Below are 16,620 nucleotides of genomic sequence, written 5' to 3'. Positions count from 1 at the left end.
CCAAGCCCTATGTGAAAACAAAATTTCTACAATATGTATTTTAAATTCACTACGTACATCCAGACTTGACAAAACCTGTAGAATAGAAAAATTATTGAAATAGTCTCACAATGAGAAGTGAGACAAAATATCTCATAAAGCAACACAAAATCCCTCGATGGATGATCACATAGCATTTGTAGCAGCACCACCTTGTTTCCTGTCACTGTTTATGCTGTTGCTGTATTGTGTTTCTTTGTCCTTGATTTTTAACAGGAATGTGTTGACTAGAGGTGTACTGCATATTGTCATCACAGAACGATAATTTGCTGAGGAGTTTTGCTGCAAAGGCCTTCTGTGCATGAGACATAACGGAGCACTGTGGATCAAAACAAGTGAAGTTTTTTTTGTTTACCTAACCCATAAAAAAACAGACTCTTGATTAGAAACATGTTTTGTGCCAGAGCAGTAAAAATCCCATAATTGCTCAATTAATTCAATGGATAATTCCTCTAACTACGATTCCCTCAGTCTGTGACTTTGTTTCTCATCTGTTCTTGAATATTTTTAGATTGTGACCTTTTGTGTTGCTTTATGAGATATTTTGTCTCACTTCTCATTGTGAGACTATTTAAATAATTTTTCTATTCTACAGGTTTTGTCAAGTCTGGATGTACGTAGTGAATTTAAAATACATATTGTAGAAATTTTGTTTTCACAAAGGGCTTGGAGACCTTTTTGAATTAATATCAGATATTAATATTTAATAAATTAATATCAGATATAATTTTTTATGATAATCTAAAACATTTAAGTACAACAACAACAGCAACAAAACATTAACATTTTTTGGACGTCACCAAAATGTATATAAATGCAACTTCCCATCTTCAGGACTTCTCAGTTGATCCATAAAGTACATTCTCTATAACATGTGAGCAAAAATCAGCCTATAATTTGTTACTTATAAGTTTACATGTTTAGTCTGACACATTTTTATTTAAAATAAACATATGCATACTCAAAATATTCAAAGAATACAACATTATACAATACCTAAAGTAAATACATGTCGGTTAATACCACAATAAAATCCAAAGACTGAACTTTAAGACAGTACTACTTGGATACACTTTAATTCAGCTGTATATCTGCTTAAGTTTTAATAGTTAATAGTTTTGATTGCCTTCCATTTTGAATAAGATACATTAAATAGCCAGCAGGTGGCGTAGTTTGATCCAAACATGACGATCCTTGCCCAAACACATTAGGCCAGTAGGGGGCATCTCAGATTGCGCTTCTTAAAATCTACATCAGCTCATGTACTGTACACACACGTATATTTTGTTCTTTGTCTTTTCAAACAAGTGAGTTGTCAGTGACTGCTGAGTAGCTAGAGTAGTTTTGGGGAACTGTGAGCTTCGGGTGCGAGAAAAACGGGGAACATCAGAACTTTGGCCTGCATGAAAGACAAGTCAGGAAGTTCAGAAATCATTCTGCCAGCTTCTCCGCTCAGCTCTTCTTGGGCTGAAGGCTTCCTGATCCAACAACAGAAACACAAATGAACAGATTTAAACACTAATAGCTGGTTTCTGCAAGTGATTTTGTATTAGGCTTAATAAAACACACAAAAAAGTATAGCAGCTGAACAGTTTTTGCTGACAGACCTGGCGGAAATGCTCGTGCTCTCTGCTGCGGACATCAGGCGGTTCAGGGTGTCTTCTGTCTGACTGGTTTTATTGTCAGTTTCCAGTTTGCTTATGATTAATTCATACAGCTCACGGTCGACACCTTCAGACACGGATGTGCGTGGCAAACACATGAAAGGGGAAAAAAAGCTTCAAGAGAATTACAGGAGCATAAATCAATGATGTTTACGGAAAATTTCACCAACGTCTGTGTGCTGACCTGGAGGAGGACTGCTGGCTCGGCTGCTGCCAATGGGTCTGCTCTCATCCTCAGACCCAAAATAATCAAGGTTGAATGAGGAACAGACTGATATCAATAGAAGAAATTGAATGGAAATGAGAACTGAGGCTTTGTTTAAGTCTCTAATTAACCTCACTATTTGGTTTTTAAAGCTTCCTCTAAATGCACTTTATTGTTTTTATAAAAATTAAAAAAAGAGCAACTTAAAGGAGATGCAGTTTCTCCCTGTGTGTTTGTGAAGAACTACGTTATCTTCAGAAAAAAAAAAAACATACAAAAATAAAATAAAAAAAACACACAAAAATAAATCTCAACTTTGCGTTCAAACCAGAGAGCAAAGTTGTACAATTTTAACAGTTGTGAAAGGTATGAGGAGAAGACCAAACAGGGAGGATCAACTGATTTATTTCAGTATTTACAAGGATTTGCCCCAACAGTCTTTTATGCAGCGCATGTCTCAATTTGAGCAATAAAACTGAATGAGTAAAAAAAAAAGATAAAAATAACAGTCTAAGGGAGGAAAAAAAACACTGCTGGCACAAGTTACAACTCATCAATAAAAATTTCTGCCGTATTTTTGAAGCAGAAACAATTTTTATCGGTAATGAGAAACAACAAAAATGATTAGAATGATTGTATTACAAGCCTCTAAATGAGGAGTTCAGCTTATGAGACAAGTTAAGGTGCTTAAATAATAAAGAAAACGATCAAAATCAGTAGAAAGTTACAGCTGGATTGAGGATGCAGGTTTTAAAGCTTTATTTACATTTGTTGCAATGAGGTTTGATGTATTTCTGAATAAAAGTTGTTTTTTGAGAGCGTACTGCCTTCTATAGGTTAGAGGAAATTGTATATATTTTTTTGTTTGGTGGGGGGACATTTAAAATTCTCCATTTTAATAAAGAATGCTAGCATTTAAGAAAATGTGGATGTTAATATTTCAAAAATGATGAGTGAGATGAGCTCATATGAATCAGTGTTTATGTCGTTTTCATTTGAGGAGGAAAAACATGTTGATCAGGTGAGTTTCTGAAGGTAATATAGGTGTATTTACATTAGTTAGCTTCCCTGTGCATGTTAGGAAACATTCAGTTTAGTTATGCTGGTAGTTAATATTTTAAGTACTGCAGCACAGGCACATTTAATTTACAGTGCAAACCCTCTGAAGATTTTTACATTTAGTAATGCAGACACCACAAACTAACGTTTGTGATGGATGTCATATGAAAAGTCAACACAAGAAAGTGCAGAAGGAAAAGGAGACATAATATTCAAAATTGTCTTTGAGAAAAAAACAAATGTGTGAAAATTTGCTGGAGCTAGAGATATTTTGCAATGGAGATTTTAATGTTCTTTTCATGGACTTTACTTTAAAAAATGCAACAATTATGTCCAGTTTCATGACAATTTTTGATTTTTTTTTTACCCCTAAAAAGTTTAACAAATCAAATTTTAGCAGATTTAATAAAATATTCCTGAGCAAAGATGAGCTGATGACCTGAGCTGACGTGTGTGTATTGTTTATATTTTATCTGTAAGGCTTTTCCGAAGCTCAGGGAACCATCAAGGCCTTGTGAGGCAATAATGAAAAAATAATATGGAAATGTTTTCATTTTTATGCAGCAGGCATAAGTTAGCAGGTGCACTGCAAAAACACAAAATCTTACCAAGTATTTTTTGTGTAGTTTCTAATGCAAATATTTTAGAACACTTGAAATAAGGCAAAGCTAACTTACAAGTAACTTTTCAGAAAGAAATATGAGCTTGTGTTGAGTCAGTAATTCCTTAATATTGTTGGGAAAAAGTACTACTTCTATTGGCAGATTATTTCACTTACAACCTGGGGAAAATGTCTTGTTATAAATGAAATAATCTGCCAATGGAACTAGTACTTTTTCATAAATATTAAGGAATTATTGACTTAAAACAAGCTCATATGTCTTGCTTAAAAGTTACTTGGAAGTTTGTTTTGTACTATTTCATGTGTACTAAAATATTTACACTAGAAGCTACACAAAATTACTTGGTAAGATTTTGTGCCTTTGCAGTGTACATACACTGAATATGAATATATTCATCTTTTCCTCATCACAATGGGACTGATAAATACTGAGATAAACGCTCCAAAAGGTCACAGGAGGTAAAGGAAACAACAGAAGAAGAAGATTTTCTTCTTAGACTTGCTTTGTTATCAACATAATTTCAGCGCTAACCAGCTGAGTGAAGAAAGAGGAAAACATTTTTTAAAAAATCAAAAAACGACAGAAGCAGAGCATGCTCTGGAGAAAGCGAGACACTTTTTGGCTTTATAGCAGCAGCCATCGGGTGTGGCTGGCAGACTACTAGGGGTGAGGGGCTCTGCAAGGGGACGTACCCTCCTGGGAGCTGCTAAGGCCTCTACAGCTCCAGTCCGGCTGGTTTGAAGGAAGCTCCTGCTCAGACAAAATGATATCAGTGTTTCGGTTTTAATGCGTTTATTGTCGTGTTGAGTTAGCAAACGCCACCTGCGCCGAACGAGTTGAGGGTTTCTGCGTTTCCGGGGGCCCTGAGGTTGCCGCGACGGCCGTGCGTCCTGGAGAGCACACAGCCGGCGAAGGGTCTTTGGTGGGGTCCAGCATTCCCTGATGAAATATTAAGAGACTTAGTTACATTTTAAAAAGTGTGGTCAACAGATTAAATTAATCACACTGTAGCACTGTGATTAATCACTATGCTTAACTTTGTATGCTTGAAACATAAATACGCAACGCCGCTTCTTCTACCGCACTCCAACCAATTAGGTTGAAAGGCATCGTCATGGTACTCATGCATGCAAGTAGTAGAAAACTCTTTCAGGGGACAAGATATATTTTATTTCCTAGTTCTTGGGTGGCTCCCACCCCTTCCTAATGCCGCCCTGGGCAGCTGCTCATATGAAAAACCACCACTGTATGCACGTTTTCCAAAAAAAAAAAATTATTTGAATGTTTTATTGTCTAAAATGAAGATTCTCAGTTTTATAGGTTTTCATATTCAGGGAGGTTTAAATGAAGTCATTTTGTGTAAAATCGTCATTTAAACATGTTAACTATAAATTCTGCTTTGGTGGAAGGACAATTCATCGCTACAATACATACATACTACTTTGGTTTTATCCAAATTGCCAATGCCAATGAGCACACCAGTTTGACTCTCCTTGCTCAACTTTTTGCTTGCATTTGCAAGTTTCCGTTGTTGACCGCAGTACAAGACCGTGTAACACGCTGCTGTGAACCAGGTAACCCTCAGCGGGACAGAGGCTTTTAGGTGTAAATGGGTAATTCAATTAATCGGCACTAGGTAGTATTAGAGTGTTAAGTTTAGCAACAACACAATAATTAATGCGAACCAAGTTTATCATTATGAAACATTAAAAGTCTGAGGACTCACCAGGGAAGAGGCATACGCTGGCACAGTCACCGCCTGCTTCTTCGTGCCAATAAAAACCTTTCAGGGAACAAAAACACAACACAATCCCTAACATATGCCGGCTCAGGTTGTTAGGACACTGTTAAATAAAATGTAATGAACTTACAATGTTCCTAGTGTCCACACCAAGGCACCTGAGCAGTGTTGTGTTACTGTGAGAACCTCCCCACTTAAACTGGAGACCAAGTGAGCAGTGCATGTCCTCAGGTGGGCTGAACATCAGCTGCTGAATCCTGGGAGGAGTTGGGAAAGGAACACGAAAAAAAACCCCAGCAAAAAATGGTTACTTTTGTAACTTAGACAATCTGACTGGATACATACCCAGCTCACGACTGGCAAGTCCAGATCCAATGTGTGCTTAACCAAAAACGGCAGTGTGAAACCAAACAGACTGCAAATCTAAACAATACAAAGGTATAATGAGGCTTCATGCCAAATCAAGTAAAATAATTTGATTTTTTTAAAGGTGTGTCATCATCAGAGGCTTAGGTAAGCATTTCAAAACAGGTTTTGAGAATCAAAACTTTGCAAATGACATGTAAATGTCTATCCTGAAGACCAGATTGGAGAAGCAAATCTGATTCAAACAGCTCTAAAGGCATAATGCTTTATACCAACTAATCTGTATCTCTATGGGCAATCACTTGCATTTTGACGGTTCTGGCCCCAGACATCATAGTTGCCCCCAAATATTATGGATAAAATTATTTTTGCCACTTCTGCTTTCCCTATGCATGCCATGCAGAAAACACAGATGGACTATATTTACTAATTGAGTGACTTGTGAAGGCAAGTAGTTGCACTAGATTTTATTTATTGGTATAAAAGGGGGCTGAATATAAATTAATTCTAATTTAGTTTGCGACATTTTTATGTCACTGATTAAAAAATAAAATGGAAAAAAAAAACATGGAATTTTGCATTTGGCATGACAGAATATGAAAATGTTCCATGGGTATGACTACAACCCAAACTATTTTTATAGAAATATAACATAAATTAAGGAGAATAAAAAAAATATATAAATATTTTTTAAAAATTGACCTTCAAATTAATTAAAATATTCTTTTACTACAATACCAGGGTATCTGCAGGTTCAGCAGGTCAAATTTAAGACTTTTAAAGACCTTTATAATGTCACCGTGAATGAAATTTAAGACCAAAAATACTATTACTATCGGGAATAACAATCAAGCATAGCACAAACTGTGAACCCGGGTTTGTGTCCATAATAGAGGCAAAAAGCTAGCTAGTTTGCAACAGCAGATTAGCAGCTTTTACCAGAAGCCAAAAAACTACTTCAAACAGTCCTGCCACAACAAACCCGATTAAGGTACTTAACATTAAAAGGTAACTTTTTTTTTTGTATGAATTTAAGACATTTTAAGGCCTCAATTTTAGACACACAAATTTAAGACCTTTTAAGGAATGCTAGTATGTGGACACCCTGAATAAAAAAAGTCTTTTTCAAACTCAGATGTCATAATTGGGGAAAAAAAATTGTTGGATAATCAAGCAGGCCTAGCTACTAGCACTCATGAGAAACTCAAACTTTTATATTTCAGGTGACAATGTAGACACTTTCAGATTTTGTAGATTTGTAACCCATTCAGAAATTTCATTATAGTCATGAATGTGTTTTCTAACTCCATAGTCTGGACACAGCAGCTGAGTTATTTGTCGTCACCTCAGAGAACGGCTGAGTTCTGGGTTCTCCTCCTCCGTCTCTGGAGGCTGCTGGTTGTGAAGTAAAGCACTGAGGTTGGGCAGGTCCTCCTCACCTTCCACAGCTGGGACACAGACCTCTGGGAAGCTGGACTGGAGGAGCCGCTGGACATGGCAGGACAGGGAATCCTGAAAAATTAGGACGCAAAACAAAAAAAAACTAAAGTGCTGATGAACGGTAATAAAGCCGGGATTCTTTTTCAGAGATCTGTTCTCTACCTGACAGTTGTTCATTCTTGTTACTCCATCTTGTCCATCAACCGGCTCACTGCGCTGTGTCGACGATATTCCCTCCGTCGGTCCACTTTGGTTTGTGAAGTCCGCCCACGTTGGTCCCTCTTCATCGTCCTGCGTGGGTGCCGAGCAGAAATCGGCAAAGCTGTCACTGGGTGGTAGGGTTCCCAGACTCTCTACTCCCGTGTCAGCTGTCTCAGCAGGTTCCCTGTGACGCAAGGCATTAGCGTTGGTGAAGTATGTACGTTTCTCTGGGCAGGAGGTAGCCGAGGTTTCCTGAGTGGCATCACAGTGAGGCGTATTGATCTTCAACTCAGATGGGCCGAGGTTCTCCACAGTGCGGCTGATGACAGTGTCAGAATATCCACAGTCTTCCACCTCATCATCAGTCTGGTCCCAATCAGACTGGCCATGCTGAGATGTAAGGGATGAAACATTTGGTTCCTCTGACGACCAGTCGTCATGAGAGGACACCCTGTCGGAAGCAGGCTCTGGAGTTTTCCCAACAATGTTTTGCCTTTCCTCAGCTGATCCCAAACAAACATTTCCTTCGTCTCCCTGAGGCTGACTGTGGTCCTGAGGTGGTTGCACAAGTGCTGCATCTCTTTTCTCACAGTGCTCGCCCTCAACGCAGATACCTCCATTTGCCTTGCAGGCATACTGGGATCTAGGCTCAGACTCCATGACAACCTCCTGTCCGGAAACAAGTTGGCGTTCATCCATTTTGCCATCCCACTGCTCCGTGAAGCCACAACACCAGGGGTGACCTGCCTGCTCTGTGAACATAGCGAAATCAGCAAACCCTGTGTCCTCCACAGAAGAGCCCTGGGCCCTGGGCTGAAGGTCTTCTCCAGCCTGTCCATTTGAGTAGTGCAAAGAAGATTCAGGATTGCAGCTCCCAGTTTCCTCAGATGGAGTGCATTGCGTTTGTTCAGCCAGGTGACCATCCGGCTGATGAGTTGCTGACTCTGTGAAGTCGGCATGGGAGCAAACGCCCCCTATAGAGAAATCCCCAAACTCATCCTCCTCTGACCCCACCCCGTCATCACCGTCATCATCCAGCGGAGGGGGAGAGTAAGAAGGTGGGGGCATTACGTCAGGCTCCATAAGGTTGTCTAGCAGGACCCAAAGGCCTCATGCATCTGGCAGGACAAGTGAGAAAAACAAAAAAAGTAGAGTCACAATCCTTTAAGAGTCTTTTTTTTTATTACATTCAGCTTGGGTTAAAGCTTTAGTTATAAATCTATTTAGTGCTGGTGATTAAATAACTCTTGCTTAACAGCAAAGTGTCTTGAAGCTTTGTTCAGGATGCTCAACAAAGCATCCTGAAGTCTTGTTTCTGAAATTTTGTGACTTCAGAAACTTCCTGAAATCACAAGAAAGTTTTTCTTGTGGTTTCAGAAAGCAGGACCCCCAAGATTGTTAATCTAGCCCTTTTTAATTGGGTTTTATCACTTTTAAATAACCAAAACAAACAAAACTCGCACTGAGAATCTGTAACACTACAAAATCCATAATAAGCATGCTTTATATGTGACAAAAGTGTTTTAAACAGGGCTCATACGGTTTAAAACTCAAAAATTAGTTTTCACAAATTTTCAGCACCACACTTTGGAGATAAAAACAATACAAATAAACTACACAGCTTCTATTCACTAGTATATGATATCATTTATCATATACTATACTAGAGGTGTGCCGATCGATCGGTCACCGATCATAATCGGGCCGATTTTCGTGAAAAAGTGCATGATCTGCGATCATTGGCTCTTGTTGCCGATACCGATCACCTGCATCTCATTTCGCAGCCTGCCTGTGCAGCTGGTCTCCTCTTTCCTTCACACTGCACAAACGCGCAGCAACAAATCCTAAGCAATGTGGAACTATAACGCACTGAGTGAATGGGAAAGTTTGCATGTTACGACGGAAAATTGAAGCACGTCAAAATGCATCAACACAACGAATCTAATATGGCATAAAAACAATGCCATACTTGACGGAGTTTGGCTACATCGAGGCTCACTGCAGTAAAAAAGACATACGGAGGATCAGATAGCAGGTAAAGCAGCGCACAGCTACAAACTCTCACCCGGATTAGCATGACGGTCAGAAAGCTAAACAAATAACCCGCAAAATTATTTAAGTCTTCGAGCTGCGATGTAAGACGCTGGTTCTGCTCTCGCTGTTGAACCGCTGCTACGCGCTACAGGTAGTAATATTTCACAGACGGAGCACCGCTTCTGCTCCACCTGGTAGTGACTCTCACACCGAACCTCTGTTTAAAGCTGCAGCATCTAACCTAAAAATATACATTTTACATACGTATTAAAACTTTCACTGTTCTAACATGAGACAGATAATCTCTGAAAAAATAATCGATCTCCTCCCTGTTCTGCATAATTACTCCGCCCAGTCAGAAACAGCCACTCAGAGCTAGCAGTAATCAGCTAGCCGCCATGCTATCAGGAAGTTTTCATTCAGTAACTCTGGATTGTTTATTGTAAAGGATCCTGTATTTCCCTTTGAATGTTAAGTTTTATACTTGATTTTTTTTTGGCAATGTTGAGAGGTTTTATTTTGGCTCTTTGCATTATTTAGCCTCTTCAGAGCCTTCATATGTTATCAGTCTGTTAAAGATAGTATTACCGATAGCAGTACAATTTGCACAATGCCTGTTTTGTTTAGTTTTCTTCTTGGAAAAAGTTATTAAAAACAAGTTTTTGTCTAAATTAAGGTGAATTCATGGTTCCTTTTTCCACATAATGTAACCGGTAGTGTTTATGATTAAAAAAAAATAAAAATAATTATGTGATCGGTATCGGTGATTGGCCCTCATGGGTGATCGGTATCGGTATCGGCAGGAAAAAACCTGATCGGCACATCTCTATACTATACTCATGATAAATGATATAATTTGACATTCTACAGCAGGGACAAGGTAAACTAAAATATAACAAAATGTTTTGCCTCACAAAAAATGCCTTTGGTAATTATAACTGTCCTAACACTGATTTAGTCTAGTCTGATTTAACTTATGGTAAAATTGGTGAGATGTCTTTTCATTATGTGTATAAAAATATCTGGTGTCAAGAGTAAATGATCGTTTTTAATCTAACGTTTCTTCATGACATCCTCCCACCCCGCACTTTATTACAAAACTGTGCAGTTTGAATGCAAAGCACTTTAAAAACTCTGAAAACACCTAGCTGAAATTCAAGCATTTGAGGATTTCTAGCACTCATTCGATGATATTTTAAAGCATAAAAATAATATAGAATGCTTATTTTATTATTATTATTTTTTTTAAATATGATAAAGGGCTTTTTTCAAAGAAGTTGAAACACTATAAAATATGAAACACAAACATACAGAACTAATAAACCTCAAATAAAAAAAATACACTTTGTGACAAAACTTAAGCACAAAGATGGAATGATCCGATTTGGACCGATGCTTGGTCAGTGGTTTAACAAAGGAGCTGAACCGTCTAGGATGGGCAACAGAGGGCATAGTGGTGGAGCAATGGTGTTATCAAGAAGTTGCTGAAGCATCTGACAGTGAGCTAAAGTAGCCAGTGAAGGTGGGCGGACACAGAACATTCTAGATACATTAGATAACACAGAGATAACACAGACAGCAAAAGGAGTACAGACGTCACTATGGACTGGTACTGGAACCAAAGAACCACACAGCCCATAAAGGTTCCTGTTGCCCAAAACACGACACATCACAAGAAAATCACACTTTGCACTAAATTCAAGACAACTATGTCAAGTCAGAATTACTAAACCCTTTCTGATGCCGTTTATCATCCTGACCAATGTAAAGAAAACAGACCCTTGGACTTGGTGTCGTTTCGTTTTTCTGCATTACCATGTGCCATCATCGGCAGCATCTACACCAGCACTCAGAAAGACAACCCAGTGATACTTCTGACATTACGGTGAGCGGAGGCATAGGGTATGACTACAGGTCACTTCTGCTAGCGACTGGGGGCCAACCCGACAGCGCTGTCATATGCAATTTACACCCATGTGTCTGAATATCATACCTACAACTTCTTGGGACAACAAACTGGTAGAGTATGCACCAATGGATTGTCTATGTTGTGTTTAACCAGTTAGGTTGGCATTATTAGTCCAGCATAGGGTAGAAAACAGCTCCTAACAGACACATCAGAGTGTTTGAGACTTCAACAGTAACCTCAGGACAGGAAACAGGGCCAACCGGACATAAACTAATCATCTTGCTTATTGTTGATGGTTGATATATACTTTCCAAAGAAGCTCAAGCTCAATCAGATTGACTGGGCCTTCCCAAATATCAAATTTTAAGTCTTGCTACTGATTGTGAGTCTATTTAGCTCCGGACCAACACAAGAATTTGCTTTGATTATTCCACTGTGTCTCCTGCTGTATGTTTACGGTCTATTCACAGGATTTCTTCATTAGGATTGCAGTAAAGTCAATGAGACAACGCAAGCGATGTTGCTACGTACTCATGCAGGAGTAGTCAATGCTGCAAGTCAAAGCCTCAATGCAATCTGCTGGGTTTCCTTAGTTAGAAACTTTACAAACTACTTTGACTAATCAATTGTACATACAATACAATTGGAATGCATGTAATATTTAAATTAATGCTTCTTTTTTTGCAAAGTGCCTTAAGATGATATTTGTTGTGAACTAGCCCTATGTAAATAAAATAAAATGAACTGAACTGAATTTTATTTAGTGGCATCTGGGTAACGGGGGCTAAATACATATTCACATTCCAACGTACTCAGACTATATGCAAAGACTCTCATAATGTGATACTGTTATCAAGAAGTTTGATAATACTATTATAAAATATCATTTAAAGCAGTTTCTTCATGAGAAATATTTACAGTCATGTACAATAAATTAGAATTTACGTCCCATTGAGTCTCGTTTGTCATATTAAAAGTACTTTTTGAAAATAAGAAAATGTTCATAATACAAAATAATATAATAAACATATTATGTAATAAGCAAGTATTAACCATACTGTTCATGAAGCCCATGTTTCTTTTTTAAAATAGGATTTTTTTTTTAATTAACATAAAACACCAAACCAATAAAAATCGTCTGATATTCTAATTTTTTGAATGAGTCTGCATAAATTCATATGAAGTAAACACGCAGACTGATTTTTGTTGTTGTTGAGACTCTGCTGACAGTTAATATTTTGCGGAAGTTGTCTTTCTGAATTTCCCTAAAAGTCAGTTTTACATTTATGTGTAACGTTCATGTCTTTAGTTTAGTCGGTGAGGCGTTTGAGGGGGGAAAAAAAGAGAGAGAGAGGCCAGTAAACCGATACACAGGAAAGATAATCCGCCTCACAGTTCAGCAGCAGCTCCGCGCTAATGGATTAACGGCTTTATTATACCGTCCTTTAATTTAAACACACGTTAGCGACTGTCTGTTTCACCATTTGAATGGCATTCTACATCCCTCGTTGTTGTTTTAATGCCTTGGGTTAGCGCAGCTCTTCGGGTTTGTTGTCAGTAAAGAGAAAACAACCACAGCGGTTCCTACCTTGTCCTTTTCCCCCAGTCTTCATGCTGAACAGAGCAGACAGGTGACAAAAACAAACAAATGTGAAGTCATATGAACATGAACTGAAAACTAACACTATAAAGTAAAAACAGAGAGAAAAGTGGCAAGTCCGTGTAATCTGACGCTGACAATTAGTTTTGTTTTAAACAGAAAGCTGACCCCATTAGCTCATTATTTTTGTTCCCATCGCAGCAGATTAGCTAGCTTGACCACCAGTAACCGGTTTCTGTTGTAACTTATCAGCCGCCATGTTATAAAACCTTATCTCTCTACAAGCGACTAAAAGTTAGTAAATTTTAGTCGGTACAGCTTTTTAGTTCACCAGCAACAATTAATTTTGCTTGCCTGTCAGAATCGCAACCCTGTTCCTTCCATCATCCCTCAGCATTATTCTGTATGGGAATGAGGTGGAAACTGGAAGGCAGGACAGAGAAAGAGGTCTCACTCCTCGCCATATGTCTGTACATCCTTGCTGACACAGAAAATGAGCAATAAAAACATATAGGATTGGAACTGTCGGTTATAGATCCATAATTAAAAACATGCGCAGTACATGGGGCAAAGAGTAACGCAAACTTTCCAAAAGAAATAGAGGCAATTTTGTAGTGTACTGCAATTTTGCAATCCTAGCAACGCGCTACCTCTTTAAAATAGACAATCTATGATGACTTCCAGGTTGCCTGGGTGAAATACTACTTCCTGCCGGCCAAATTTGGTAAGACAGTTTTTTTTTGAATAGCACATCTAAATGAAGATAAAACAATTATAAAGCAACAAAAAAAAACATTACAGTGGAATAATGATGACATGTTGAAAGAAAGGCTACAGTTTATGATGTTCCATTTGTTATTCATTAAACAAATGCAGTTTTTCATAATTTTTCCAGTTTCCACCTATCTGGAACAAAATTCCATAAAAACTGAATAACTCCATGTCTAATCAGTGTGATCCTGCTCCCTCTGTTGGATTAAATATCATGATTTTAAGAATATTTAGAAAGGAAAAAAAAGAAACAAAAAAGAAAGAAAAATTATTAGAAATTGTCAAAGGGAAATAAAGAGGTTAAACTGTTTTTAGCTATGCTAGGTAGAAAAAGACAGGGCATTACTTGTGTAAGACATTTTGTACGTGTAATTTCAAAATAAATGTAATTTTGTTTTCTTCAATTTATTTATATATCATGTTTCCAACATCACAGACTGAAAAAAACCGTTCATTTCCAGAATCTCAACTTAAATCTACAGGGTAACTTATACAACTGTCAACATAACCAACGACACAGCAGATGTTTTGTGTTCATCATTCTCAGTTTAATTACAGATATAACAACATGAAGTAAAAGGACCTAAAACACACCAGGCTTCTGTATATAATCCTGTACACCAATTTTTATTTATTTATTTTTTTAATGTGTGTGAGGGAAAAAAAATCATTCCCAATCAGCATTCACAATTCTAAACAATGTCTAGACATTATGAAGAGCGAAACAGCGAATTAAGAGAAAACCTGCACAAGCGCGTGCGATTTTCTCGCTTCGTGGATCTTCATGTGCACGTTCAGGTCTGAAATCGTGTGAAACTTTTTGCCACACCGGAAGCAGCGAAACGCCCTCTCCCCGGTGACGTCTGTCGTGTATGAGGTCTGTCTGGAGCATATCTTCAGGTGATACGAGTGCGCCACCATTTTGCCGCAGGTGTCGCAAAAGTACGGCTTCTCGCCCGTGTGCTTCCTCATGTGAACCCTGAGGTTGGAGGTCTGGGTGAAGGTCTTCTCGCAGAAGGGGCACCTGTGCGGCTTCTCGCCCGTGTGGACCCTCATGTGCAAAGCCAGGCTGTCCCTGCGGGCGAACTCCTTGTGGCACTCGAAGCATTTAAAAGCCTTGTGTCCGGCGTGGGCCTCCTCCATGTGCCTGATCAGGTCGCAGTCTCTGATGAAGGACACGCCGCACATACGGCAGGACTTCTTATCCAGGATTTGTTCCTGCTGCAGAAAGGAAGCGTCGCTGTGACTGTGGCCGAAGTAAGCCAGATCTGCGCCGGGATTCTCATTCCACTCGTTGTGCACGTCGTCGCTGTTCAGAGTCACGGTGATGGAGCTGACGCTTGGTAACAGCTCGGGGTCGCTGCGAGGGGTAGTCTGCGACCCGTAAGGAAAAACTTTCACGTCCTCTGAGGAATCGGTATCCGGGTCAGGGCTGATGCAGACATCCAGCTGCTCCTCTTTAACCTTCTGACACGCCTGACTTTCCTTCTGTTGCTCAACTGGAAGCTGAATTTGATTCTCTGGCACTGATTGGAGACAAAATACACACGATAAATGTTCAACTTCAGAGAAGAAATGTTGCAGAAAGAGTTTTGTGTATTTATTGGCAATTAAAGGTTAGTGATTGTTCACAAAGTAATTGTGAGGCAACAGAAATCGACAGATGCATTTACCCCCAGCTGCATTCATACTGTACATCACAGTTACTTAGCAACAGCTAAGTAACGACGGCGTCGCTACCAACCTCCTTTGAACAAAGACACTCGGGGCTGTAAGACGGTCAGCTGTTCGATCTGCTGCCTCAGCTGGATGATTTCTGTCTTGGAGCGGACCACCTCTTCCTGATACTCCGTTATTGTCCTCTCAACGAGGCCGAAGATTTCCTCTGCAGCCGCCGTTAGCCGCTCGCTGACCAGCAGCCTGAGCTGCTGCATCCCCGACATGACAGAAACACCCGGGGGGAAAAACACAGCCAGCAAACAAGAAGGATGCGGCCCGGACTCTTAAACAAAGAAACAATCACTGCAGTCCAAAAAGCATAGCCATAATCTAATTAAATGACAGCACCGTGACTTGTCTCCCCCCCCCCTGCCCCCCGCTCACCTATAAAAGTAAAATACATCCACAGCGCCCCCTGTAGTTTAGGAGTACTTAAACAGTTTGAAACGAGCTTAATTCATTTCAAAATGTAAAACTTGTATATTTTTTACAGAAATATAACGTGTTTTAAAAAATAAGATGGTAGATATAAAAATATATTTCCATTTATTAACGCATTTTCTACATTCATCTTATTTTTGGAGTAACTAGAACTGCAAACATTGACCTGTTTGTTTCTCAAAAGTAAATCTTTCGTCTTCAATACGAAAACAGTCAACCCTGAAATTTAGAAACTGATTTGATCAGTTTTCATCAAAAATCATACTGCTTTGTTCTTTTAAAAAACATTTAAATGGTTTAGTTCATCGTTGATCAAACAAAATATAAAAATGCACCAAAAGTTTCTTTTTATTTTTATTTTTGTGATGCCAAGAGCTTTCAAAGTTTAGACACCTTAAGACATCCGTGATATCTTGCTTGTGCGAATTTCTGTCTTGCTTGCATCTTATGCAAACCCTAATTTTATTTTTTTAGGTTAATTCAAACAGAACTGGTCATATGAGAAATGGGTACTTTAGGCAATCTGACCACATGCCACGTCTTTCTGAAATATAAAATCACCTTTTTGGTAAAGCTTACAGCAGATGGAAGCATGAAGCCATAGCAATCAGAATTAGCAGGAATTATGGTTGAAAAATAGCAGGGTGTGTGTAATGAATCTATATACAATAAGAGTTTTTGTTATTACATTTCTGACAAACATTTAATTTCCAATTTATTCAGATGCGCCATCCTTAAATCACAATAGCATAATTTAATTTAGCATATTATATAAATCTGAAGACCGATACTGCAAAAGTAACCTATA

General features: G+C 38.7%; 2 protein-coding genes across 5 annotated transcripts; both read right to left on the bottom strand.

Annotated features, from left to right (window-relative positions):
- Positions 1 to 950: 950 nt before the first annotated feature.
- On the bottom strand, positions 951 to 13,332 carry aftphb (aftiphilin b). 4 transcript variants are annotated; one of them, XM_081616691.1, is made up of 11 exons: positions 13,236 to 13,324; positions 12,870 to 12,895; positions 7,300 to 8,456; positions 7,043 to 7,185; positions 5,462 to 5,588; positions 5,317 to 5,373; positions 4,413 to 4,529; positions 4,283 to 4,340; positions 1,888 to 1,974; positions 1,647 to 1,770; positions 951 to 1,517 (listed from the first exon to the last, which is right to left on the bottom strand). In XM_081616691.1, the coding sequence occupies exons 3-11, from the start codon at positions 8,419 to 8,421 to the stop codon at positions 1,373 to 1,375; spliced, it is 1,980 nt and encodes a 659-aa protein (XP_081472817.1). In that variant the 5' UTR covers positions 8,422 to 8,456; positions 12,870 to 12,895; positions 13,236 to 13,324; the 3' UTR covers positions 951 to 1,372. The 4 variants fall into 4 exon arrangements, with proteins under 4 accessions (XP_081472817.1, XP_008427094.1, XP_008427095.1 ...); XM_008428872.3 differs by having other exon boundaries at positions 7,043 to 7,209; positions 13,236 to 13,320; XM_008428873.3 differs by lacking the exon at positions 12,870 to 12,895 and having other exon boundaries at positions 7,043 to 7,209; positions 13,236 to 13,332.
- A 687-nt stretch (positions 13,333 to 14,019) lies between these two features.
- Positions 14,020 to 15,767, bottom strand: LOC103476485 (uncharacterized). Its single transcript, XM_008428876.3, has 2 exons — positions 15,397 to 15,767; positions 14,020 to 15,178 (listed from the first exon to the last, which is right to left on the bottom strand). Exons 1-2 carry the CDS (start codon positions 15,593 to 15,595, stop codon positions 14,385 to 14,387), a joined length of 993 nt encoding a protein of 330 aa, XP_008427098.2. The 5' UTR covers positions 15,596 to 15,767; the 3' UTR covers positions 14,020 to 14,384.
- Positions 15,768 to 16,620: the final 853 nt, after the last annotated feature.

The sequence above is a fragment of the Poecilia reticulata genome, chromosome 15 (assembly GCF_904066995.2).
Source record: "Poecilia reticulata chromosome 15, P_reticulata-male-v2, whole genome shotgun sequence".
NCBI classification, from domain to species: Eukaryota; Metazoa; Chordata; class Actinopteri; order Cyprinodontiformes; family Poeciliidae; genus Poecilia; species Poecilia reticulata.
This window is presented reverse-complemented; position numbering and strand designations above follow the sequence as displayed.